The 23,267-nt window shown below is 43.4% G+C and overlaps 1 protein-coding gene and 1 pseudogene across 1 annotated transcript in view; one reads left to right on the top strand and one right to left on the bottom strand.

Moving 5' to 3' along the window:
• Window positions 1-23,267, top strand: part of RRP1B (ribosomal RNA processing 1B) — a 34,377-nt gene that overhangs the window by 9,700 nt on the left and 1,410 nt on the right. Inside the window, exons 2-14 of the mRNA XM_006870845.1 lie at window positions 1,834-1,916; window positions 4,894-4,951; window positions 6,175-6,260; window positions 6,928-6,989; window positions 7,840-7,969; window positions 8,967-9,031; window positions 9,472-9,653; window positions 11,664-11,758; window positions 12,680-12,777; window positions 14,760-14,779; window positions 15,618-15,749; window positions 18,217-18,947; window positions 21,987-22,145. Of these exons, the coding sequence (XP_006870907.1) occupies window positions 1,834-1,916; window positions 4,894-4,951; window positions 6,175-6,260; window positions 6,928-6,989; window positions 7,840-7,969; window positions 8,967-9,031; window positions 9,472-9,653; window positions 11,664-11,758; window positions 12,680-12,777; window positions 14,760-14,779; window positions 15,618-15,749; window positions 18,217-18,947; window positions 21,987-22,145 (1,901 nt within the window). The remainder of the gene's footprint in view (window positions 1-1,833; window positions 1,917-4,893; window positions 4,952-6,174; window positions 6,261-6,927; window positions 6,990-7,839; window positions 7,970-8,966; window positions 9,032-9,471; window positions 9,654-11,663; window positions 11,759-12,679; window positions 12,778-14,759; window positions 14,780-15,617; window positions 15,750-18,216; window positions 18,948-21,986; window positions 22,146-23,267) is intronic.
• Window positions 20,336-21,920, bottom strand: LOC102812573 (annotated as a pseudogene).

The following is a 23,267-nucleotide window of genomic DNA, read 5'->3' as shown; positions in this document are numbered from 1 at the left end:
CTGCTTCCATGAGTGTTGATAGCTGATCCAAGAAGAATGAAGTCCTTGACAACTTCAGTCTTTTCTCCGATGATAAGAATGTTGTTTATTGGTCCAGTGATGAGGATTTTTGTTTTCTTTACATTGAGATGCAATCCATACCAAAGGCTGTGCTCAGTATTGCAAGTCAAATCTCGAATTTTTCCTTTAGTTCTTTCAGCTTGAGAAATGCTGAGCATGTTTTTCACTTTTGGTTTTCTGATTCACATCTTGAGAGTCTAGAAGTCCAAATTCAGAGTGCCAGGGAAGGCTTTTTCTCTTTGTTGACTTTGGAGAAAGATCTACTTGTAGCATCTGTAGGTCCAACATCCCTTAGAGGTCTCTGTGTGTCTTGGCATCAATCTTTCCCTGCATCTAGGAGCTTCACAGTGCAGAGACCCCAGGTACAAAGGATGTAGTCCACTCTCACTCTTATTTGTTGGTGTTAGAAGGTCCCTCCTTGTCTGTTCCCATCCGTCTCGTCTCCTTGCATCGCCTGTAAGATCAAAGGTGGTGCCAGCCACATTCCCAAGGAAACTTACTTTCCATTGATTGGCTGCTCATTGCAGATCTTGTTGTGGAGATGATTAGATCTTATCATGAGATGGTGCTGTAGGATAAGCACTGGTCTACTAACCACAAGGTAGGCAGTTCAAACCCACTTGGAAACCCTATACAAGGTCTCTATGAGGTGGAACTGACTTGATGGCACTTAATAGCAGCATCATCATAGGGGGTTAGTACTAGATAAGTTGCTAAACTGCTGAGAATCCTGGCCCAATCAAGTTGACACAAACCTTAACTATTACATCTCATAAATGTCTTTTTTGATAAATCAGAAGCCAAACAGGACCCAACATCACATTTGGTTGCTATCTTCTAAGGTTCTCAAATTCTTTTTTTCTCCTTGCAATAGATTTATATTTGTGTTTTGATTGTCCACTTGGGGTTGGATGGCATCCCTCATCCTCTTTAGTCTTGTCCTCTGCCACCTGTGTCTCCTGTTAACTGGTATTGATGGACTTGACATAATTGGCTGGCTCTGTTGTGCAGGACGGGCTCTGCTGGTGGCCTGGTTGCCTCACCAGGGCTTTGGCCTGACACTTGAGAGGGTCAGTTCTTCACACCCACTTCAACTTGCTGCACTCCTGCATCTCTTGTAGGACTTGCATTTTATTTTGTAGGACTAATGAAAACAGTGGTGTGAAACTAAGATGCTGGTTTTAAGCACTGAGAGGGAACTAATTTTGTAAATGGCATGTACATTGTTTTACTCAGATCTTGAGGACACACTGCCACCAGTCATGCACCTGCCCGAAGCTGGTAAAGCTGCACATGCTGTAGTCCTTTGTATGTGTCTGCCTGGTGTGGTGTGGCACAGTATGTTAATGCGCCAGACTACAAAGCCATTTGAACTGCAAGGTGGGCAGTTCAGGCTCACCAGCTGCTCCTCAGAAACCCTATACAGGGTCACTGTGGGAGCCAATGCGATGGCACTTAACAACAACAACAACAACCTGGTGTGGTGCTGCAGGATAAAGTGCTGGACTGCAAGATGGATGGTTCAAACTCACTAGCCACTCCTTGGAAACTCTATACAGGGTCATTATGAGTCAGAACTTGTTATACAGCACTTAACAACAACAACTTATTGGCAACACGGAGATGTGTGCTTCCAATTTTAAAAAGTACTTATAAAAGAGAGAATTGAAATGCATGTGGAATCGCTTTCACTTCTTATGTGGCATTTATAAGCTTTTAGAAAGGAAATTTATAGACTTTAAAACTAGCTTTTTGTGTTGTTTTATCCTCTAGGAGGCTTCAGCCAAGAAGAACTATTGAAACTATGGAAAGGACTCTTTTATTGCCTGTGGGTGCAAGATGAAGCTGTCCTTCAGGTAACATGCAGTTCCCTTTGTCAGATGACTGCGTTTGGGGCCTGGATGAATAAAAAAGGCTTCATCCTTTTGTTTGTGATAACTCCCTTCATTTGTTGCTGGGTGCGAATGAGTCAGTTCTATCCCATCACCCCCCTGTATGAGAAAGTAAAAATGTCCCAGGCTGTAGTCTCTATGGAAGCAGGCTGCCACCTCTTCCTTCCATAGAGTGGCTAGTGGGTTTGAATCACTGAGCTTTTGCTTGGAAGTCAAGTACTTAACTGCTGCACCCCCAGTACTCCTTGAGTCCTCTGATGCATCTGAATAGCCAGCCACTGCTTCCTGTGACTGATTTTCTTACCTCTTCCGTATTGAAAGGAGTCCTGGTGGTGTAGTTGTTGTTAGGTGCCATCGAGTTGGTACCAACTCACAGCAACCCTATGCACAGCTTAACGAAACACTGCCTGATCCTGGGCCAACCTCACGATTGTTGCCAAGCTTAAGTCCATCGATGCTGCCACTTTGCCAATCCATCTCGTTGAGGATCTTCCTCTTTTTCTCTGACCCTCCACCTTACCAAACACGATATCCTTCTCCAGCGGCTGATCCCTCCTGACAATATGTCCAAAGTATGAGAGACGAAGTTTGGCCATCCTGGCCTCCAAGGAGCACTCTGGCTGCACTTCTTCCAACACAGATCTGTTGGTTATTTTGGCAGTCCATGGCACTTTCAATATTCTCCTCCAACACCATAACTCAAAAGCATCAGTTCTTCTAAGGTCTTTATTTTTCACTGTCCAGCCTTCACATGCATATGAGGTTACTGAAAATATCATGGCTTGGGTCAGGTGCACCTTAGTCTTCAAGCTGACATCTTTGCTCTTCAACACTTTAAAAAGGGCTTGTGCAGCAGAGTAAGCTTATTGGGCTGCAAACTAAAAGGTCAGTGGTTTGAACCCTTACAGCCTTGGAAATGCTGTGGGGCAGTCCTACTCTGCTCAGTGTGGTCACTGTGAGTCTGAATCGATTCCAAGGTTTTCTGGCGTCCTGACTGAAAGTAAAGGGAGTGTTGTCCAAACACTGAGGTTAATTTCCTCTTCAAATCTATACACAGTAAATATAGGTTTGTTATTTATCTTATTTTGGTGGGTTCCATGGTGAATTGTTCTATTAGTTATTTTGGATTTCTGTTTGGTCTTAATTTAAATTTATTGTTTCTGGTTAAAAAACAAACAAACAAAAAAACAATACTAGTATAAGATCCTAGGTAGGAGAGACCAGGGCTCCAGGCTTACCCACCTCTGCCACTGCTTAACCGTGTCACAGACTGGGAGCCATCTTGCTGGGAGCTGGGTTCTTTATATAAAGTAAGCAGGCAAGTCCTTGCAGCCAATGCTGCTTCTGACTCAGCTCAAAAATGGAGACTTCATGCATGGACTAAACCATATGTGTGTGCTGTGCTCCCTGTTTCTGGAACCCTCTACCGAAACGGTCTGTAACTGCAATCGAGTTGGTTTCAACTTAAAAAGTATAGTGTTTCCAAGGCTGTAAACAGAAAGGCTCATCTTTCTCTTGTGGAACAGCTGATGGGCTCAAGTACTGACCTTGTGGTTCGCAGTCCAGAGCCACCAACGCTGCCCTGTCTCCTAAACCATCTAAGGAAGTGCATTTCTTAGTGTGTTTAAAAGCTTGGTTCTGCTGCAGACAAACTGATTGGCTTTTGTGAAAGTAGAAGGCTTGGCCTTGAGGATACCAGGTGAACACCTCTGGTGTGTCAGAGTTCCTGGGGAGATTTCATTCATTTTTCTGGATTTTATTGCACAGCCATGCCACACTTCTCTTTTCCCTCCCCCCCGACTCCTTCTCCACCCCCTAAGCTATGCAGTCATGTGATTGGGTTTATTGCTTCTATTCCACTGAACATATTTTGAGTAGGATAGCAGAGCAAAATATTTTGAAATTACATTCAAAAGTTAACAAACCAACAGCTTTAGTGGAGGAAGAAAGTAGATGAGGGGAACATCACTTTTCAGTCTGGGAGTTCCTATAAAATGAGTAAGGGATCATTTCAGGCTTGGTGCAGTACCAGCAGTACCACTGAGGATCATTCTTTTCTGATATAATCTCATAAAGTGAACTCCTCTGTTAGACAAAGGTATCTTCATGGACCCAGACCCCAAGTTCTCCCACAGGTGAGCCCCGCCGTCTCAGCAGGCCAGGTTCATCTGTTTGCACCCGTGCCCAGGACAGAACCACCTTGAAGGACACTGGATAAGCCATTGCCTCCCATCTAGCACTCATGGACTGAGAATGCCCGATATCTTAACCACAGTCAAGTTGACTCTGTCTTCTGGGTCTCTGGTTATTTGGGGAATTAGAGTAGAATCTCCATTTAAGTACTTTTTGTTTGTTGTTAAGTGCCTTCAATTTGATTCCGAATCATAGCGACCCTGTATAGAGTTTTTAAGGAGCCAGCTAGTGTATTTGAACCGCTAACCTTGTATTAGCAGTCTGTTGCTTATCCTACAGCGCTACACCAGGACTCCGATTTCATTACTAGTATATATATGAGTCCTGGTGTGGCACTGTAGGATAATGTATTGGACTGCAAGGTCAGTGGTTCAAACCCAGCAGCTGCTCTTTGGAAACACTATACAGGATTGCTAGTAGGAACCAACTCAACGGCACTTAACATATTTGAAAGCAAGAAGCTGATTGTTGTATATGCTTCCATAGAACATTTGAACTAGAGATGCTTTTTTAACTTGCAGCTTAAACAACTCTCAGTCACATGACGTTGACATAGTAGTTTGTCAAAATGAGGAATTTCACATTGGATGCAGTTCACACTCCCATTACTTGTTCCTTAGTGGAAGTAGCATGAAAAGCAAGAGGGACAGGTTTCCCACCAGCAGGTGCAGGAGGATGCAGGCCCTGGTGCTGTCTTCTCAGTGTTGCACCTAATAATCCCAGTGTTTTCCCCCACCCACCCCTGCAGGAGGAGCTAGCAAACACGATATCCCAGCTCGTCCATGTTGTTAACAACTCAGAGGCGCGTAAGTCTTGGCTTTTTCATGGCTTTCAAAACTTCCCTGGTCATCGAATTTGGTAACTTTCTAGGAAACCAACTGAGTGTGCTGTGTCTCTTTCCTTCAAAGTTGCAGCTTTCCAGTGTGCTAGCTTAACACTATGAGCCTAGTGCTGCTGATGGTGTGTGGACAGATAGCAAGCAACAAGCCGCTCCCTGTTAAAAATTACAGTAAACTCGGATGTTGGCTTGGTACAAGAGCGGAGGAGTGTCTTGTGAAGTTTCGTACTTGACTTATCTTAGGTTTCTAGAAAATGTTTTAAGAAATAAATTCCTGCCAACTTTAAGAATTCTGAGCTGTATATAACCCTCTTTGTGGTTGCATGTACATATACCAACCAGTGTTTGCAGTACCCTGTGATAACAGGGTATTCTCCCCAAGATTCGCATATATAAGGACATCATTGGTAAAGCTATTAACTTTAACAAAAAGAATAAACAAAGGGAGGGGGGTAGAATCAAAGGATTTCTGAGACAGCCAGGCTTTTATCACCTACAAAGGAAGAAAAAGCCAGCAGAATTTGTTCTGCTTAGCACTCCTCAGAACAAAGCCGCTCCAGTGGTTTAAATAACTTTCAGTGGGTCTCTGAATTTTAGCAAGATTTCAGCTAAATAGTAATGAGAAAGTTTCTATATGTAAAAGAGTATAGAATTGCAGATAACTAAAAAGAAGAAAACCAATTTTTAAAAACTCAACAAAGACATGTTGAATGAAAAGATACTAGTTTCATGACTCAGAAGAGAAAAATGGAATATCTTGTGCTATGGTCCACCCAACTGATACCTATCATCACACAAAAGGCTAAGATTTTATATGGATCATGTAAATGTTCATAAAAATTAGTTGTTAGGCATGGGTATGGTGGAAAGAGCCAGTAAATGCCCTCTGGATCCGAAAATGTTTTGATTTTATAGAAACATTAGCAGTGGATAAAGAATGACCCTCAATAGAGCATTCTAACTGAACGTGAAGAGAATGCCTGACTTCCTGTTCTTGTGAAAATACACTTTTATTTAACTGTAAAAGAAATGTGGGGCATGTTTATTTATTGATCAAAGTTTCTAGATGCCCAAGATTCCTGAGAAAAGTAAATGATAAATAAAAAGTTTCTTTCTCGTCACTATTTTCTTGCTCTTATTTTTTTATGTTAGTAGTAAAACCAAGCACTCAAAGACTTTTGTTCACTGCAGAGCACCTGTTCATTCAGACCTTTTGGCAAACCATGAATCGAGAGTGGAAGGGGATTGACAAACTGCGCCTGGACAAATACTACCTGGTAAGAGCAAAGTAGCTTCCTGTCCAAACTCACTTCACACTTTCCTTCCTGTGTGAAGGAAAGAATTTTCAGCATTTTAGGAATAATAGGTTCACTTATAGAACAAAACAAGTTCCATGCGTGCTTACAAGGATGCTGCAGAATTCCCTGTTCTGGCTCCGTGGCTGCTATGGAAGTGGGCTTGGTCTGAAGCAACAACAGAAAAACATCCAGTGCCATTGAGTCGATTCCAACTCAAAACAACCCTATGAGGACATAGTAGTAAAACTTTGTATAGGGTTTCCAAGGCTGTAGGTCTTTACAGAAACAGATTGCCACATTTTTCTCCCCAGAAGCAGTTGGTGAGTTTAAAACCACCAACCCTTCGATTGGCAGCCCAGCACGTTAACCACTGTGCCACCAGGGCTCCTGTGGGATGTTTGTTAGCATTCTTGCTATCCCACTGCCATTGAGTCCATTCCAACTCACAGTGACCGGATAGGGTTTCTGAGACGATTCATGTTGATGGGAGCAGAAAGCTTCCCCTTTCTCCCACAGTAGGGCTGGTTGGGTTTGTACTGCTGGCCTTGCAGTTAGCAGTCCAGTGCTTGTCCTACAGCACCATATAGAACTTAACGATTATTGTTGATGGTTTCCCATTTGTAACAGAAGTCCTTTTTCTCTGCAGCTGCTCCGCCTGGTCCTGAGGCAGTCCTTTGAAGTGTTGAAGCGCAATGGCTGGGAAGAGAGGCTAGTACACGTCTTCTTAGCTTTTGGTAGCTTTAGTACAACTTAGTTATTGTTGTTAAATGATGTGGAGTCTATTCCTACTGATAGTGGCTCTGTACCACACGGGCGGGGAACATCCGGCCCTGCCGAGCGAGTCAACCGCAGTTCCAGCCATCATATCACTGTTGTTGTTAAGTGCCGTTGAGTCGGTTCCAACTCATAACAACCCTGTGTAGGATTTCCAAGGAGAGTCTGGTAAGTTTGAGCTGCCAGCCTTAAGGTTCAAACTGACCTTGCGGTCCAGTGCTTATTCTACAGCGCAACACCAGGACTCCTGACCTCATGGCTAATTTTCAAGTTGATAATTTTGTATGGCCAGCGAATGGTGTTATAAATTTGGGCAGAAAAAAAAAGGTTTCCCACCCGCGCTGTGCTGGGATTCCAAGAAGCGGCTGATGGGTTTGAACCACCTACCTTATGGTAGTCCAGTGCTGATCCTACAGCATCACATCAGGACTCCAAAGAGTGTTTTTCAACTAATCAACTAACATTAACTATCTCATCTAGGCCTATCATTATTGAGTACCATGAGAAACAAAACCCACCTTTATAAGAGAACTTGAAACCCATTAGCTAGGACAGGTAACAATTAACATTATAAGTGACTTGAGAGGGGTATTTTTGGTTTAAGGCTTAAAGAAAGTATCAGAGCAATAGTGTCAGGGGTTCATTCAGCCTGCAAGGCTTAGAGGTACATTTTGAATGGACTGTTTTGCATTCGGTTGTTATGCAGTACAGCCACTAGAGTGAATATTACTGGATTCACTTGGAGAAGAGGGAGGAGCTGACATGCTGTGTATTTTTCCCTTAGTGGGATCCAGCTTTTTCTAGATGTTTTAACAAAGGAGGTCCTGCATCCTGAGAGCCAGTCTCCAAACGGAATGACGTTCCACTTCATTGATATTTACCTGGATGAACTGTCCAAGGTCGGGGGTAAAGAGGTAAGAAGACATCCTACTAGCCTTGCAACAACACCACAGCTAACCTGAATAAGAGTTGGGTTGGCTCTCTTAAAAGTCCAGATGAGTTGTTATAAAATGCTCTTTGTCAGCATTCCATATGCATGATTATGGTAGCAGCATAAATTGCTTCATCCTGTCTTTTGACCCAGAGTCCCTGAATGTTGCAAAAGTTTAATGCACTGGACTGCTAATCATAGGTTGGAGATTTAAGTCCATTCAAGGCACCTTAAAAGGCCTGGTGATTTCAGCCACTGAAAACCATACGCAACAGTTCTACTCTGACACATGTGAAGTAGCCATGAGTCGGAATTGACTCAATGGCAGCTGGGTGTTTTTTGTTTTTAATTTTGTGACCCAGTGATTCCCCTTTTGAAGTAAGCCTTAAGTAGCTAATAGGACACATGGACAGAAGCCTATTCACCAAGGATATGTATTGTAGTCTTATAAAGCAGAACTGGAAGTAGCCTACACAGTCCAATAAAGAATATGATAGTGTAGGGAAATGCTCATGATAGATTACGCTTTTAAAGTCCAAGCCCACTGCCATCAAGTTGATTCCAACTCTGCGACTCTATCAGACGGAGTAGAACTGCCCCTTGGGGTTTCTGAGACTGTAAAGAAAGTATAAATGTTTATTAAAGAAAGATTCCCTTGGTCTTATACTTTCCAATAGCATCTGCATACACCGTTTCCATAGAGTCAGGCATATGTATACACTGAAAGTGCACAGTAATGCTATCTGGGTTAGGCAGGTTTCTTTGGCTGATTGTTCTCGGTTAGCCCAGTGACTCCAAGTACTGCCAGACTTGGAAGCAGGGCTCCAGGTGTTGGAATCAACATGCAGCGTGAGAGGGGCAGTATGCTGTCTCGCTCTGTCTTTGTGCTCATGAAAACAGTTCCTTTTTCTCAAGAACATGTCAGAAGAAAAAGCTCTCTCCCTTTTCTCACTTTTTCTTCCCTGTTTTCTAAATCACAGCTGCTGGCCAATCAGAATCTCAAGTTTATTGATCCATTCTGCATAATTGCTGCCAAAACTAAAGAGTAAGTGATTCCTGTGTTGGTTTTTTATTGCTTCTGTGGGTGCTTAATTGTTAGAAACTACAAGTTATTTCCTGTTGTGGGACAAGATGTGAGATAACTTGTGATGGTTTTCCAAAGTTCAAGAGCCAACCACATTCTCAATTCCCAACTAGCAAGACACTTGAAGGCTGCCAAAAGAAATGGGTCTTTCTGGCTTCAGTGGTTCCCAGAGCCAGGCTCCCCACTCCTCTTCCACCCACACAGCCCTGCCTACTGTTTGCCCCCAGCCTCATCGCCAGCTCCTCCTTGGCTTCTGGCCACACAGGTGATGAGCAAGTATATCATGCACAGGTGCTTTCTCACCTGGCGGTCAGTCAGACCAAAAATGCAGGCTCTCCTTTTAATGCCACAATCCTGGCTGTTTGTCTTAATCCCGTTTTCTGCTGTGCTTCCTCCTTCAGCCAGACCTTGGTCCAGACTATAGCTAGGAGTGTTTTTGAAGTCATCATGGATCCATCTCCTTTTGTACCCAAAGAAATGGTGGAAGAGCAAAGAACCAAAGTGGATGGCGCTGAACTCTCTGAAGTAAAGATCTCTGAGAATGAGGTGACATGGAGAAAAACAGTCAGCAAAAAGAAGCCAGGTAGGAGAATTTCCCTAAAAGGTTATCATTTTTAAAAAATTTTTACATTAAAAAAAAAAAAAAGCTTATCACTTTCCTGGGGAAAATCTTCATGAAGCCCAACAGTGCTTTCTAATACAATTGCTGGAATCTCACTGAAAACAACCAAGAATTTATTGAAGGATGGGTCTGCCTAAGGGCAGCCCTACCCCAAAAACAAAAAACAGAGGTCAGACACCTGTGCCTATAACAGGGTCCTCTGGGAACTCAAGACTGCTATCTACACATACTTCTGTTCTTCCAGGGTCTCGGGGCTTCCTCCAAGGATTTTGGTGATGCTGTTGCTGTTGTTTTTTGGGAGGAGTAGGGGGCGGATGATGTGTTTTAAGTATCATAATGTGGATTTGTACCTGTATGAGTGTCTGCTGTGGAAAACCTGAGATTTACGTAACATTCCAAAGGCACACTACCTGTAGTTTCTATAGCTCTTAGATGATCTCAAGACTCCTTCAGATGTTTTTTATTTTTTTTCCTTTGGATAATTAAAGTGTCGTTCATGGACTTCCGTGCAGTCTGAGCCGCTGAGGTTCTGGCTCCTGAAAGTGCTCTGAGTGATTGGCAGCATCTCACATTAGGTATAGGACTAAGTTAGAGGATGCCATACTTAGAAATGTACGGCCATTGCAGAGCAAAGATTGAAACCCAATGCCCGGCATTGTGGGAAGCAGGATACAAAACTAGACAGAAGAAGCCTGACTTATTTTAAATATTTATATGTGCCACATACCAAAATAAAAAAAACCTGGAAAGATATATACCAAAATGTTAATAGTTAGCCATGGGTGGTAGAATTAAAGGTGATTGCTGTTCTATTTATACTTTATAAATTTTCAGTAACAATCCTGTCTTTTTATATGTTATACAGAAAAGTACCATGTGCCTTTAAAAACAAAACAAAAGAGTAATTTTGAGTTTAGATTCTGTGTAGGTGGCCGATCTTATCAAGATCTTGAGCTGTTTCTGTGTGGTCCTGGGTGTTGTCTGTCGACCCTTTCTGTTTGCCATGATTTCGTTGGTCTCAGAGACATCTCATTCACCTATGTGCAGACCCAAAGATCTCTCAGTTTTTTCAAGTGCTTACTGCAACCCACCTAAGTTAGACCCTGCTCCATCTCCTTCAGCCCAGACCCTGAATGAGTTATTCCCTGAATGAGCTTACAGTATTGCAGAAGCAACACAGATATGGGGAAAGTCTTGCACTCTGACTCATAGTGTGTGTCCCTTCTTCCTAGGCTGCTGACTCTTTTCAAATGTTTAAATACCAAAAGTCAGGTTTATAGTAATGTAGTATGTGTCCTGAGGCAGCCCCAAGGATCCCTAGCAGCACAGTGGTTAAACACTCGACTGCTTCCTGAAAGGTCAGCTTTCATACACACCAGCTGCTCTGTGGGAAAAAGATGTGGCTTCCATAGCTTTAGAAACAAGCCTTGGGACAATTCAACACTGTTTTATAAGTTTACTATGAGTTGGGATGGGTGTTTTGTTTGTTTTAGAAAAGTTTGTGTTCTGCTATAAAATGCTTTTATCAAGATTCCAAACTTGTACCTGAAACCAAGGACAGACTCATGAATCCCATTCTCCTTTGGTCACAGTCAAGGACAACATGTGACCTGAGTCAGTGGCCAAGCCAATGAACTCCAGCACTTTCCATTCACTTCCACGTAGACAGATGACATGTGGAATGAGAAACCCTGGTGGAGGCCAGGGCTTCTCTGGGTTCACTGATGGCTCCATCCAACATGGGTAAATCAGGCAAATGTGTTACTTCTCCGGAGTTAATATCAGTTCCAGGGAACAACCAACCGGAATATTTTGGGGAGATTACAAATATATTTGCAGATTTGTTTTCCTCTTTAAAGAAACATTCTTTTGTCTATTTCTTATTTTCAGTAAAAGGCAGTTTTTTGGAAGTAGTCCTCACTATGTGAAGTCCTTTGATGTAAAGTATTTTATCTCTGGATGTGTTTTCAGCCCTAGGTAAACACCACTCAAGAAAAGATGGCATCAGCGATGACAAAGACCAGGAGAGCTGCGGTGCCTGTGAGGCCCCAGGTCCACTGCTGAAGGTCTGTGGTGGTAACACAGCTTATAGCGCATAGATGACTGTGGATCGGCCCAGCTCATTGAGAATTAGGCTCAAAGCTAATCCTTAAAGTTGACACTAAAGTTCCTCTTTAGCCCTTCAGTCACTAGGAAGTGTCACCTTACTCATAATGCACTCTTTTGAGACAAAGAAATTTAAAGATGGTGGAATTTGCAAAGTTGTCAGTCCTCATTTTGGTTTCAATCCTTAGATTTGCCCTGTTCCATATAACAAAGACGGTATTGGTGATACATTTTAAATAAAGTCTAGCGTAGTGGTTACAAATCGGGCTGCAAGCCGCAAGGTCAGCAGTTCGAAACTACCAGCTGTTCCATGGGAGAGTGATGAGGCTTTCTGCTCCCGTAAAGATTTACAGCCTCAGAAACCCTGTATAGGGTCGCTATGAGTCGGAGCCAACTCCACGACACTTAACAACAGCAAGTATGCTACCAGGTTCAAATTGAAATTCTTGTTTAAACTTCAAAAGAAGTACACCAAGTTTCCTCCAAAAAAAAAAACCCAGAACTGAGCCTCTGAAAGAGACTGCTTTAAACTTCCAAATTTACTGCGTCAGTTTAAACAGTTACCAAGTAGTGTCAGCACGGAGTCCTGAGGTGGTGCTGTGGGTTAATGTGCTCAACTACAAGGTCTGTTTGAACCACAAAGTCAGCAGTTCAAGCTCACCAGCTGCTCCTCGGAAACCCTATACAGGGTTGCTATAGGTTGGAACCGACTCAATGGCACTTAACAAGTGTCAGCACATTACAGTGGAGACTGTTCTGTTTCCAAGTGCTTCCAAGACTCCGGGCTGAAGGTCCATCATTTGGGTGTCTGTGGCATGTATGTGGACTAGTCAAGCAGTGGGCTTTGCTCCTGATCTGTTTCATTTCTCTTTTCTACATAGTTTGATTATAAGGCTGTTGCTGATCGACTGCTGGAAATAACCAACAAAAAAAGCATCCCTCCCTTCAATAAGAAATGTCTCTCTAAACTAATCAAAAAGTAAGTGAATGTGTAAGAGAATTTCATCTGGTTGTTCACATTCAAGTTCAAGTTTTTTCCTGGTGTAGGACTAGTTATCACCACGCTAAACTTTTCTGTTTTCTTTATCCTTTAATCTTTCATTCATAGCAGTGTAACATAGGCTGATAGACTGAAAGGCTTTATGAAAAGCAGCTACTCCCTTCCCTTAGCTTTCATTCCTCAAATTAGGCCTCTCTCTGGTACTGTAGTGGTTATGAATCAGGCTGTGAACCGCAAGGTCAGCAGTTCGAAACTACCAGCTGTTCTGTGGGAGAAAGATGAGATTTTCTGCTCCCATAAAGATTTATAGCCATGAAAACCCTGTACAGGGTCCCTATGAGTCGGAACTGAAGCCACAGCACATAACCACCACCACCACTATTTTAGCTGCTTTGTTACTACATCTTTGTGGTGCTGATTATGCTAATTGACCAGGGCTGAACACTCTGCCTGTATTAAATCATTTCTTGTTAAGAAGGGCCTTATAAGATGGTTTCCATAATTGTCTCCATTTCATAAATGGGTTAACTGGGGCATAGGAAGGTAACTACCCTGCCTAAGATCACATAGCTAATGTTAAAAGGGTAAGACAGGAACCTTCTCCCCCGACACCACTGTTTCTCCCATCCAAGTACTTCCGAGATGAGTACAGATCTGGCGCATTCAGGGTGGTATGCTTAGCTTCCGAGATGAGTACAGATCTGGCGCATTCAGGGTGGTATGGCCCTCACCCAGCTTTTCTGTGCGTGGTTTTTGTTCTTATGCACTAAAATTATGTCTTTTAACAAAACACTACTTGGTATTTTTCCACTTGATAAGTGAAGAAGGAGAACTGAATGTAAGTCTTACAATGGCAATCTACACCATTTCTTCTTAAAAAAACAAATTATTTGTTGTTAAAGTGCTGTTGAGTCAGTTGTGACCCATAGCAATCCTGTATAGTGTTTCTGAGGAGCGGCTAGTGAAATTGAACTGCCGGTCTTGTGGTTCAAACCAACTTTGCATTCCAGCACATTAACCCACAGTGCCATACCAAGACCCCTGAAAAACAAATATTGGGGGAAATTAACATCTATTTTATTTGGGTGTGTGGGGACAGCATCTTCTAATCATCATATTCTCGGTGATACTATAACTGAGGGCAGTTTCATCATTCAGTTTTTACCTCTGTCAGACCTTCTTTCCTTAATGAAATCTTCTCCTTCATCTCCTCTCCTGGAGAAAAAGGAAAGTAAATTAACAGATGGACAAGAATTGTTTTAAAAATTAATGTACATATATTTATAGAAGTCAGATTTTCATTATAAATTTTGTTCTTTATAGTTACCATAGTAGATATTTCATCCACTTCTCAGTTGATTTTTCTTTTTTAACTATAGACTTTTTAAAAATACATTTTTTTTAATGTTTTATTGTGAATTATATGATAGTTTACATGGGAGAACATTAGTTTTACATTCATTCTATCATATATCGATTCATTGCCATGGTTACAATCCCTTCCAAGCATCATCAACCAACCAAAAGGTCTACCCTACACTGCCCACCCCCCCATCTTCAGCACACAGTCGCTCTCCCTCTGTGGATCTAAAGTCTCTAGTTGATCCGTCTCTCCACGTCATCGTCTCTGCCTCCATCTCAGGCATCACTGCTTCTCTGGGTAGGGTCCAGCTCTCGGCTCTTCTCCGTTGATGGTCTCAGGGACCTCCGCTCCTAGACTGCAAAGTTAATCACTCCCTTCCTTGCTATAAAATGTCTACCTTTACATTTCCAACCCTCACAATCAAAAATACTTTTTTTTATTATGGTAAATATATAGATAGCAAAACATCTGCACATGTACAGTTCAGTGACAGATATGCTTGTCATGTTTAACCGCCATTGTTCCTTCCCGAATTCTTCTGTAGAAGCTCAGTGTCCCCTATCTTTATTAACTGTTGTTTATTTGTTTCATTTTTCAGATTCCAAGATCTTTCTGAAGGTGAGGAAAGCTAGAGGATTATAATCTGTGGTGTTTTACATGAATATGGAGGAGCTGTGGTAGCTTAGTGGTTATGAGTCAGGCTGCTAATCTCAGGGTCAGCAGTTCAAAACTACCAGCCATTCCACAGGAACAAGATGAGGCTTTCTGCTCCCGTAAAGATGTACAGCCTCGGAAACCCTATGCCAGGGTCGCTATGAGTCAGAACTGACTCTACAGCACACCACCACATGATTATGGAACCCTTTCAAGGACATTTATGTCAAATATGGAAAACCAAGCTTGTGAAAGTTGTGTTTAAAACCATGTCATGAGCAGTGGTGTCCCTTACATAGGAAGAGGCCACCTGTTATGGCGTCTGAGCCTTAGGCAGAAGCCCCCTGAAGTGACACAAGTACAGGAGTTTCCCACCCACCACCCAGTCAACATCCCAGAGAATCCAAGCTGAGCCAGACTCAGCTCTCCCTCAAAAATGCTGGGGCTACAAGTACCCTCTCCTCTTGCTCATGGGTGATGTGGGGCTTGGTTATTTTTTAAAGGAAGGTTTTGACTAGAGAAGAAATTTTGGTTTTATAGGGTTCCTTGAATTTTGCTGTGTTCTCAAGGAAAACCACTATCATCTATAAACCTAGTTGTTTTCTTGGGCTGTGAAAATAATCCACTGCCATGTACATCCTGAGTTGGCCAGGACTTTTAACCTCTCTCAGTTCACAAATCCTGGAGCCTTTTATGTCTGTAATGAGGCAGAAATCCGGGTTCAGGATCTGCCTGGATGAAGTGAGCCAGGACAGAATCCTGAAGGTCTCAGAAAGCTGACCAGATGTGCTTTGGTGCCTAGCAGGTAGTGTGTCCCAGTTCGATTTTACTGAGACCATTTCTGCTGATGAAGATGACCACCCCACCAGTCAAGGCAGGAATAAGAAAAAAGGACCTAAGCCTTCAGAGAAAGCCCACTTGGATAAGGAGAAAGGTAAGGTGCTGAGCTTACGATCAGGGAGGGATGGAAAGCTGGGGAGTGGCGGGCTGTGAAGTCAGGGGAAGCTCTGCTGGGCTATTGTCAAAGTTTCCGTTCCTGCAGCACCCACTGTTCAGCCTAAAAGCTTCTTACGCATAAGGACAGCTTTTAAGGGGAAAGATGCAGGTACTGTGGGACAGATAGTACCCTTTGGAGCAGTCATTTCATTACTATAGTACTACAGTAGATTATACTGTACGTTTTTATTAGATTACAGAAATCCTTTTTGTTTCAAAAACCAATGTTGTTGTTCCAACTCATAGCAGCCCTGTATAGGATTTCCAAGGAGTGGCTGGTGAGTTTGAACCATCCACCTTGCATTCAAATTGATCTTGATCTTGTAGTCTAGTGCTTATCCTACAGCGCCACACCAGGACTCCTAACAATCAATGCGTAGCTAAGTATTATTTCTACTCCATTTATATTGAGATAGGTTTCAGGAAAGTTTCCAATCATAGTTGTGCATAGGAAGAAATGGGACCAAATGAGAAAGCTAGGCGATTTGAGTGCACCATCCAAGAGAACAAAACTTTCCTGGTGCTAAAATCCCAAAAAATTCTCTTCATCATCAGCAAGACTTTACCATTTCCTCTTTGCATCGTGAACTGGGTTTTTGGTTTTCTTGAAGTGAAGGATCACTTTTGCTACACTTGTTGGCTTTAACACTGTCAGTGATTTGTACTAAAAGAAGAAAGCATTTTGATCCTTTTTGTAAATTTTTTTTTCAGGGAAAGAATCCATAAAACACCCCTGAGTAAATATCAGAAAAAGATTATGGCTTAAACATTGACCTAGGCAAGCTCCATTGATCAATGCTAGGAAGGCCTCTTTGAGTAGAATAAATCATGGGTTGTTGTTGTTAAGTGCCGTTGAGTCAATTCCAACCCATAGCGACCCTGTATAGTGTTTTCCGAGGAGCAGCTGGTGAGCTTAAACCGCTGACCTTGCAGTTCAGACAGCTTTGTGGTCTGGCGCATTAACCCACATGAGTGTAGTGATGTAATAATTTCTTTGAACTATAGTGTAGAAGACCGATGTTATTTGCAAATGTGAAATCAGAGGTATAAGAAATTGGCATCACTACTTACGTTTTTTGTTTTTATCTTCTATTGCTTTATTTTAGCTTTCTGTTGTGAATTGGAGTCCTGGTGTGGTGTTGTGGGCTAAAGCACTGGACCACAAGGTCAGTTTGAACCGCAAAGCTTGCAGTTCAAACTCACCAGCAACTCCTTGAAAATTCTATACGGGCTCGCTGGGAGTCTGGACCAACTTGATGGCACTTAATACCCACAACTCGTGAATTGGGCTTACAGAGCAGATCAGTTTTCCATTTAAAAATCCATACACAGGCAACCTAAGACAGAGCCATTGCCATGCTACAATGAGTTTCGATGACGGGTAAGACTGAGGAATGCACACTGACCGCCTAAGACAAGCAGCGTCCCTTAAACAAATAATAAATATGGGGGAATCTGATGCAGACCGTGCAGACCCAGTCAGGAGTTCAAGGCCCTGTGGGCCCAAGCATTGCTGACCGTCCAAACCATAGCCTCTGAGGATCAGACTTTAGCCACCTAGCAGACATAGCAAAATGTCCCTCATCTGATTGTTCAGTTATGCTGGTTAGTAATTCCATACATGAGCCCTGGATACCCACAGATAAATGTAAAAACCTTCCCTAAAAGCCGAGACTGTAAATTCCAAAAAGGCAAAGTTTTTCCCCCAAAAAAAGCTAAAGAGGATAGAGAGAAACTCTGTTAACTGATGGTATGTGGAGGGGATTATAATCAATGTAATGAAACAAGGTATATGAATGTTTGAATGTGAAACCGATGATGTGCCCTGAAAACTTTCACTCAATCAACAATAAAAACCTTAAAAAAATAAATAAATAAAATTCAAAAATTCATACACATTTTGTTTCATCTCATTGATTGTAGCTCCCACAGTGTGACGTCCCTTATCTCACTTCCTTCCTGTGTTTCCTGTTTCCATTCATCATTCTTTCTTAACCTTTCTGAACTTTGCCCTTGAGTAAATGCTGCCCTTCTGATCTCAAATGTCTGATTATTGTAAGATGTTCATACCTCCCTAGTGTTATTGTGCCAATCCTTGTAGGCCTATGTGTTTTGTGGCTGAATATTGAGTCATAGAGTGAGTTCAGTTGTGGGCTGGAAAGGTGACTAAGGACCATAGTCTCAGAGGTTCCACCGGCCTCTACCTGACCAGTAAGCCTGGTCTCTCTTCTTTAATGATTTTTGAGTTTTGTTCCACATTTGTCCATCTAATCTATCCATGGCCTTCAAAATTGATTCTTTTCAGGGCACTTGGTATAGTGGTAGTGGGGCACCATTTAGTTCTGCTGGTCTCAGGGTAGTGGCGACTGATGTCTGTCTGTTCGTTGGATTTTGTGTCTTTATAGGAAACAAATTCATTTGTATGGAGGAAGAAGAAAATGAAGGCAGTACTCAGAAGAGGAAAAGGAAAAAGAAAAAGATCCATCTCCAGTCTGAAAATTTAGTCTCAGGGGCCAAAGTTATGTCCCCAGCCCAGAATGGGAGCAGCGAACCAGAAGAAAAAAAGAGAAAAGACGAGAATGTTCCAGGTATAGTTGGAATGAGAACAGAAGCCTTCTCCAGCACTACAGAAGAGGGTGGCTTGGAGCATCCCTTAGCTGTTCCCACATGCAACAAAAGGAAACGACCCAAGAAGAAGCGCCTGAGGGTCCAGGAAGGGGTCCCAGGAATAGCAATGCCACCTGCAGAGGGTATGATTCAAAGTGGCCCCAGCAGTAACCCTGCTCGGGAAGCTGACGCCCGTAGGTTCCCAAAAGGTAGCCTCCAAGCTCTAAAGAAGAAGCGGAAACTCTCAGTCAATGGCAGCAGCATGTCCATGACGGCCTGGCCTCCAAAAGGGAAGGAAAGCCCTCGAACCAGCCCAGGAGATAAAGGGAATGGCCACGCTGCCCTGTCCCAGGGCGTGAAACTAAAGAAGATGAAGGGGACACCCAGCCGACTTGACCGGTGTGGCTTATATGACCTGTCCAACCCAAAGACCACCATCTTGAAAAAGAGGAAGAGGGTTAAAGAGATGCTGCACTTGGTAGAGCACAATAGCATGTCAGACATTGAAGTCAAACAGATCCACACTCTGGTAAGTGAAAGCCTGTGGCAGGGTGACTGAAGGCATATTGCGCAGAAGTATCCAGGGACTCTGCTGCCTCTTTGGACCCATTTTATTGGGTTGGGGTGGGAGAGACGTCAGGCCTCTGACCTAAGAAGCAGTTAGAATTGGTCATGGCATGCAACAATCAGTACTAGTGATTAGATAAACAGGTGAGTGGTCCTAGTTGCCATGTGCAGCCCATCCATGGTCTTCCACTGGGCCAAGTAGGTATAGATAAGCCGACTGCCTCTCTGCTGGTTCGTGCTGACAGCATTTTCTTTAGTAATTGATGGTCAGGCCAGCGGCCCTTATTAATGAGAAGTCTTTGTTTCCACTTGGATTGCTGATGTCAGTCTTCTCCCACCAACATTTCTACTCTTAGCACTGGTATGGCGCTCTAGGATAAGCATTGGTCTGCAAGGTCAGCAGTTTAAACTTGCCAGGCACTCTTTGGAAGTCCTATCCAGGGTTACTGAGTCAGCACTGACTCAATGGCACTAACAATGTCAACATATACCAAGGTTGGCAAACCCGCCCTCAGTTCTGTTTTTGTAATGATGTTTTATTGAAACACAATCAGTCAATGGCTGCCTGTGTTCTGCCTGTGTTGAGCAGCTGCATCCAACTATATATGGCCTGCAAAGCCAAAGTTGTTTACTTACACTGGGCCCTTTACAGAAGCAGTGTGCTGGCCAGCCCTTGTGTGTGATTGTATCCGCACATCCTACTTTCCAGTGGTTATGGCATCTAGGCCTTTGTTTAAGGGAATTGGTGTAGTCTTGGTTAAATGCTGGTTTCAGGCCTAAGTTACTAGGTGAGTTAGTATATGCTCAGTAAAAAACTAGGCAATCTGAGTATAAAGCACAAAATCTGCTTCTATTCTTCAGTCTTTCTCTAATTTTGTTGTCTTATCCACTTAATTCTATGGGTCGGAACCGACTCGAAGGCACTTAACAACAACAACAACAATCCACTTAATATCACTGGGGTTCATTTTTTTCTTGATTGTGTTGCTTTCAACCCTCTAGTGATGTCCCCAGAAGGAGAAAAAAGCCCTCCCTGCGCTCCCTCTGCTCTTCACCAGCAGTCCTTCTGGTTCTCGCCTCCTGGTGACTCTCATACTGGGTTCTCTCCCTACACTTCTCTATAGCCGGCCACTAGCTCAGGTCCTGGGCCCCACACAGGAGGACTTAAGGAGGGAGATTCCTGTACTTGGTCCCTCAAGTGGTGATCAGGTGACATCTCATTGCCCTAGGACATCAGAGAAAAGTCCTCCTTCATGTCTTGCCCTCCAGGCTGCTGGCAGACTTGTGTGTGTGTTTTTAATATCTTTAATTACCTAAAGATCTGTTCGTTCACATCACCTAGAGAACATTTCACCCACTGCTCTGCTTGGCATCCAGTCTCTTCTCTCTCTTTTCAGCAATGGTAAGGGTTTTCTTCGGGGAAGAGAAATCCATGGTTTGTTGCCTTTGCCAGTAATGAAAATGTTGGAAAGTCGGGTGGCAAAGCTGTTGCCATTGGCATCTTTCACATGAACCACATCAAAAGAGCCAGGATGTCTCTGTTAGTGATCACACTAATTTTTCCCAAGTTGGCACCTCCAGTCACCATACACAGGTTACCAGTGTCAAACTTGATGAAATCAGTAATCTTCCAGTCTACAATCTGTATGGTATCATTCACCTTGATGAGGGTATCAGGATAGCGTATGGTGCGAGCATCATGGGTCACCAGATGGGGGATTCCTTTTGTGCCCACAAAGATCTTTCTTACTAGTACTTCACCTTCTCAGGTGTAATACGATGAACAGCAAATCAACCCTTGATGTCATACATAGACCAGATGGAAATTTTCTCTGGTTTTGTCAATTCTGATGACATCCATAAAACCAGCAGGATATGTTATATCAGTTCGGACCTTGCCATCAATCTTAATGAACTGCTGCATACAAATCTTTAACTTCATCTTCTGTCAGGGCATACTTAAGTCTGATCCATAAGAAAATGATCAGTGGGAGGCATGGAGCAACACACCAGTCAGTTTGTCCAGCATCCAATGCTTTGAGGCAGCCACACACTTAAGATGTTTCTTGGGACCAGGAGCCGTAGCTGCACTGAGCAGGAAACAGCTGCTGGCAGGCTTTTGAAAAAGAATTGGAATGGTCACTTCAGAAAGGCACAGGGTCAAGGAGCACCTTTCTCAGAACAGGGAGCTGTATATTTTGCGTCTTTGTAAGTGGAGGGAAAGGAGAACAGAGGGGGCTCCTGGTGACCTCGTGGGGTGGGCAGCAGATACTTCCAAGCCAAGGACACCAGTGACTTGCCCAGACCGCCAGTAAGACACCTTGTGCATTGGGTTTCCTAGCTCTGTAGGTCCCAAAATAGAGCTGTTAGCAGTTTGCAAAGACCTGGTGAGTGCTGTGTGTCTGCCTACAATGAACCTACAGAGCCTGACTCAGGTCACTATGGAGTGTGACAGTTTATTACCTACTAACCTAAAGTTTGGTGCTTCCAATCCACCCGTGGTACCACTGAAGAAAGTCCTGGCAATCTGCTTGCATAAGATGATAGGCAAGAATGTTCTATGGAATAGTTCTACTTGTAACATATGGAGTCTCCATGAATCTGAATAGACTAGATGGCAAGGAGCTTGGGTTTGTTTTGGTTTACATCTTTGATCAGAAGTAAGAAGATGACTTTTTATTATTTTATGGATGGTTTTTGAAAAACAAAATTATTCAAAACGTAGCCCTGCATTTGAAGATGCAGATTTTTAAAAAGTGAAGACAGGAAGCCCCTGGGCTCCAGTGCTAATACTGCCATCGTTCTATAAGTCTGTGCTCTGCTGGGTAAAGGGGCCCTGGCAAACCCTGTACAGGAAGCAGTGTGCTGTGGAATTGTCTCAAATCGATGTGCTGGGTCCTGAGAATTGGCCTTCCCAGCCTACATCTGCCCTCATTGCCATATTTTTTTACTTCCTGTGCACATTTTCACTTATTTCTACTTCTCACCTCTTGCTCTATAGGGAAATGGTGGAGCCTTCAGCCCTTTGAAGAAGAAGAAGCTGAGGGCAGCAGAAACCGACTTTGTGAAGTTTGACACCCCTTTCTTGCCACAGCCCCTGTTCTTCAGGAAACCTAAAAGCAACAGTGCTCTCTCCTTCTTTCTGAGCCCCACCTGGAAGGTACATCTGGGCTCAGTGGGGTCTTGGCCGACTCTGTGGTCTATGGGTCCTGTCCAGAAAATCCAGTCCCCTGTGTCAGACCAGTGTGGCAGGAGGCTCTGAGGCCCCATTCTCAGCCATGTAATTGTGTCAAAACTCTTTCTGGGTGGTCATGTACTGCCCCTGCGGGATCCACAGTGAAGGGGGTCATGGAGGTGCAGATGACAATGCAGACTCCTAGACCAAAAGGCCAGATGTTCCCATCCGTGGGAGCAGGTAACATCTTCTGGAGAAGAGCAACAGCAGAGAGAAGAGGGAGGGAGTCCCTAGGGAACCTGCCTGTCTGTGCGGCAGGAGATAAGATGAGGTGGGACAGGTGGGGTTGTTTCCAGAGACCAGAACTGAGCAAGGTGAGTTATTGACAAGCATCTACTACTTTAAGTACTTTTTTTAAAAAGACAAGACCATTTGAAAAATGAAAGCAGATGCCCCCTACGCCTGACACGGTTACCCTTGCCTTTCCTCAGCTGCCCTCTGCCCTTTGCTCCTGGTTACCTGGTGTTCTTCACTAGGACATCAGAGAAAAGTCCTCCTTCGTGTCTTGCCCTCCAGGCTGCTGGCAGACTTGTGTGTGTGTTTTTAATATCTTTAATTACCTAAAGATCTGTTCGTTCACATCACCTAGAGAACATTTCACCCACTGCTCTGCTTGGCATCCAGTCTCTTATCTCTCTTTTCAGCAATGGTAAGGGTTTTCCTCGGGGAAGAGAAATCCATGGTTTGTTGCCTTTGCCAGTAATGAAAATGTTGGAAAGTCGGGTGGCAAAGCTGTTGCCATTGGCATCTTTCACATGAACCACATCAAAAGAGCTAGGATGTCTATTAGTGATCACACCAGTTCTTCCCAGGTTGGCACCTCCAGTCACCATACACAGGTTCCCAGTGTCAAGCTTGGTCAGTCTCCAAATCAGACCAAGGTGCCAGCAGGCAGCTTCAGTGGTCTTCACCACCAGCAGCTGGGACATAGGGCTCTCAAATTGAGCATCCTCTGGGGCAATGTGGGGTCAACGCCCACTGTGGAGACCAAGATCAATGGGAATTGTAAGAAAAAAGAACTACTTAAAGAGAATGAGTGGGTGACCA

Source organism: Chrysochloris asiatica, unplaced genomic scaffold (genome assembly GCF_000296735.1).
Source record: "Chrysochloris asiatica unplaced genomic scaffold, ChrAsi1.0 scaffold00154, whole genome shotgun sequence".
Classification (NCBI taxonomy): Eukaryota; Metazoa; Chordata; class Mammalia; order Afrosoricida; family Chrysochloridae; genus Chrysochloris; species Chrysochloris asiatica.
The sequence above is the reverse complement of the archived record's forward strand: the minus strand, read 5'-3'. Positions and strand labels throughout refer to the sequence as shown.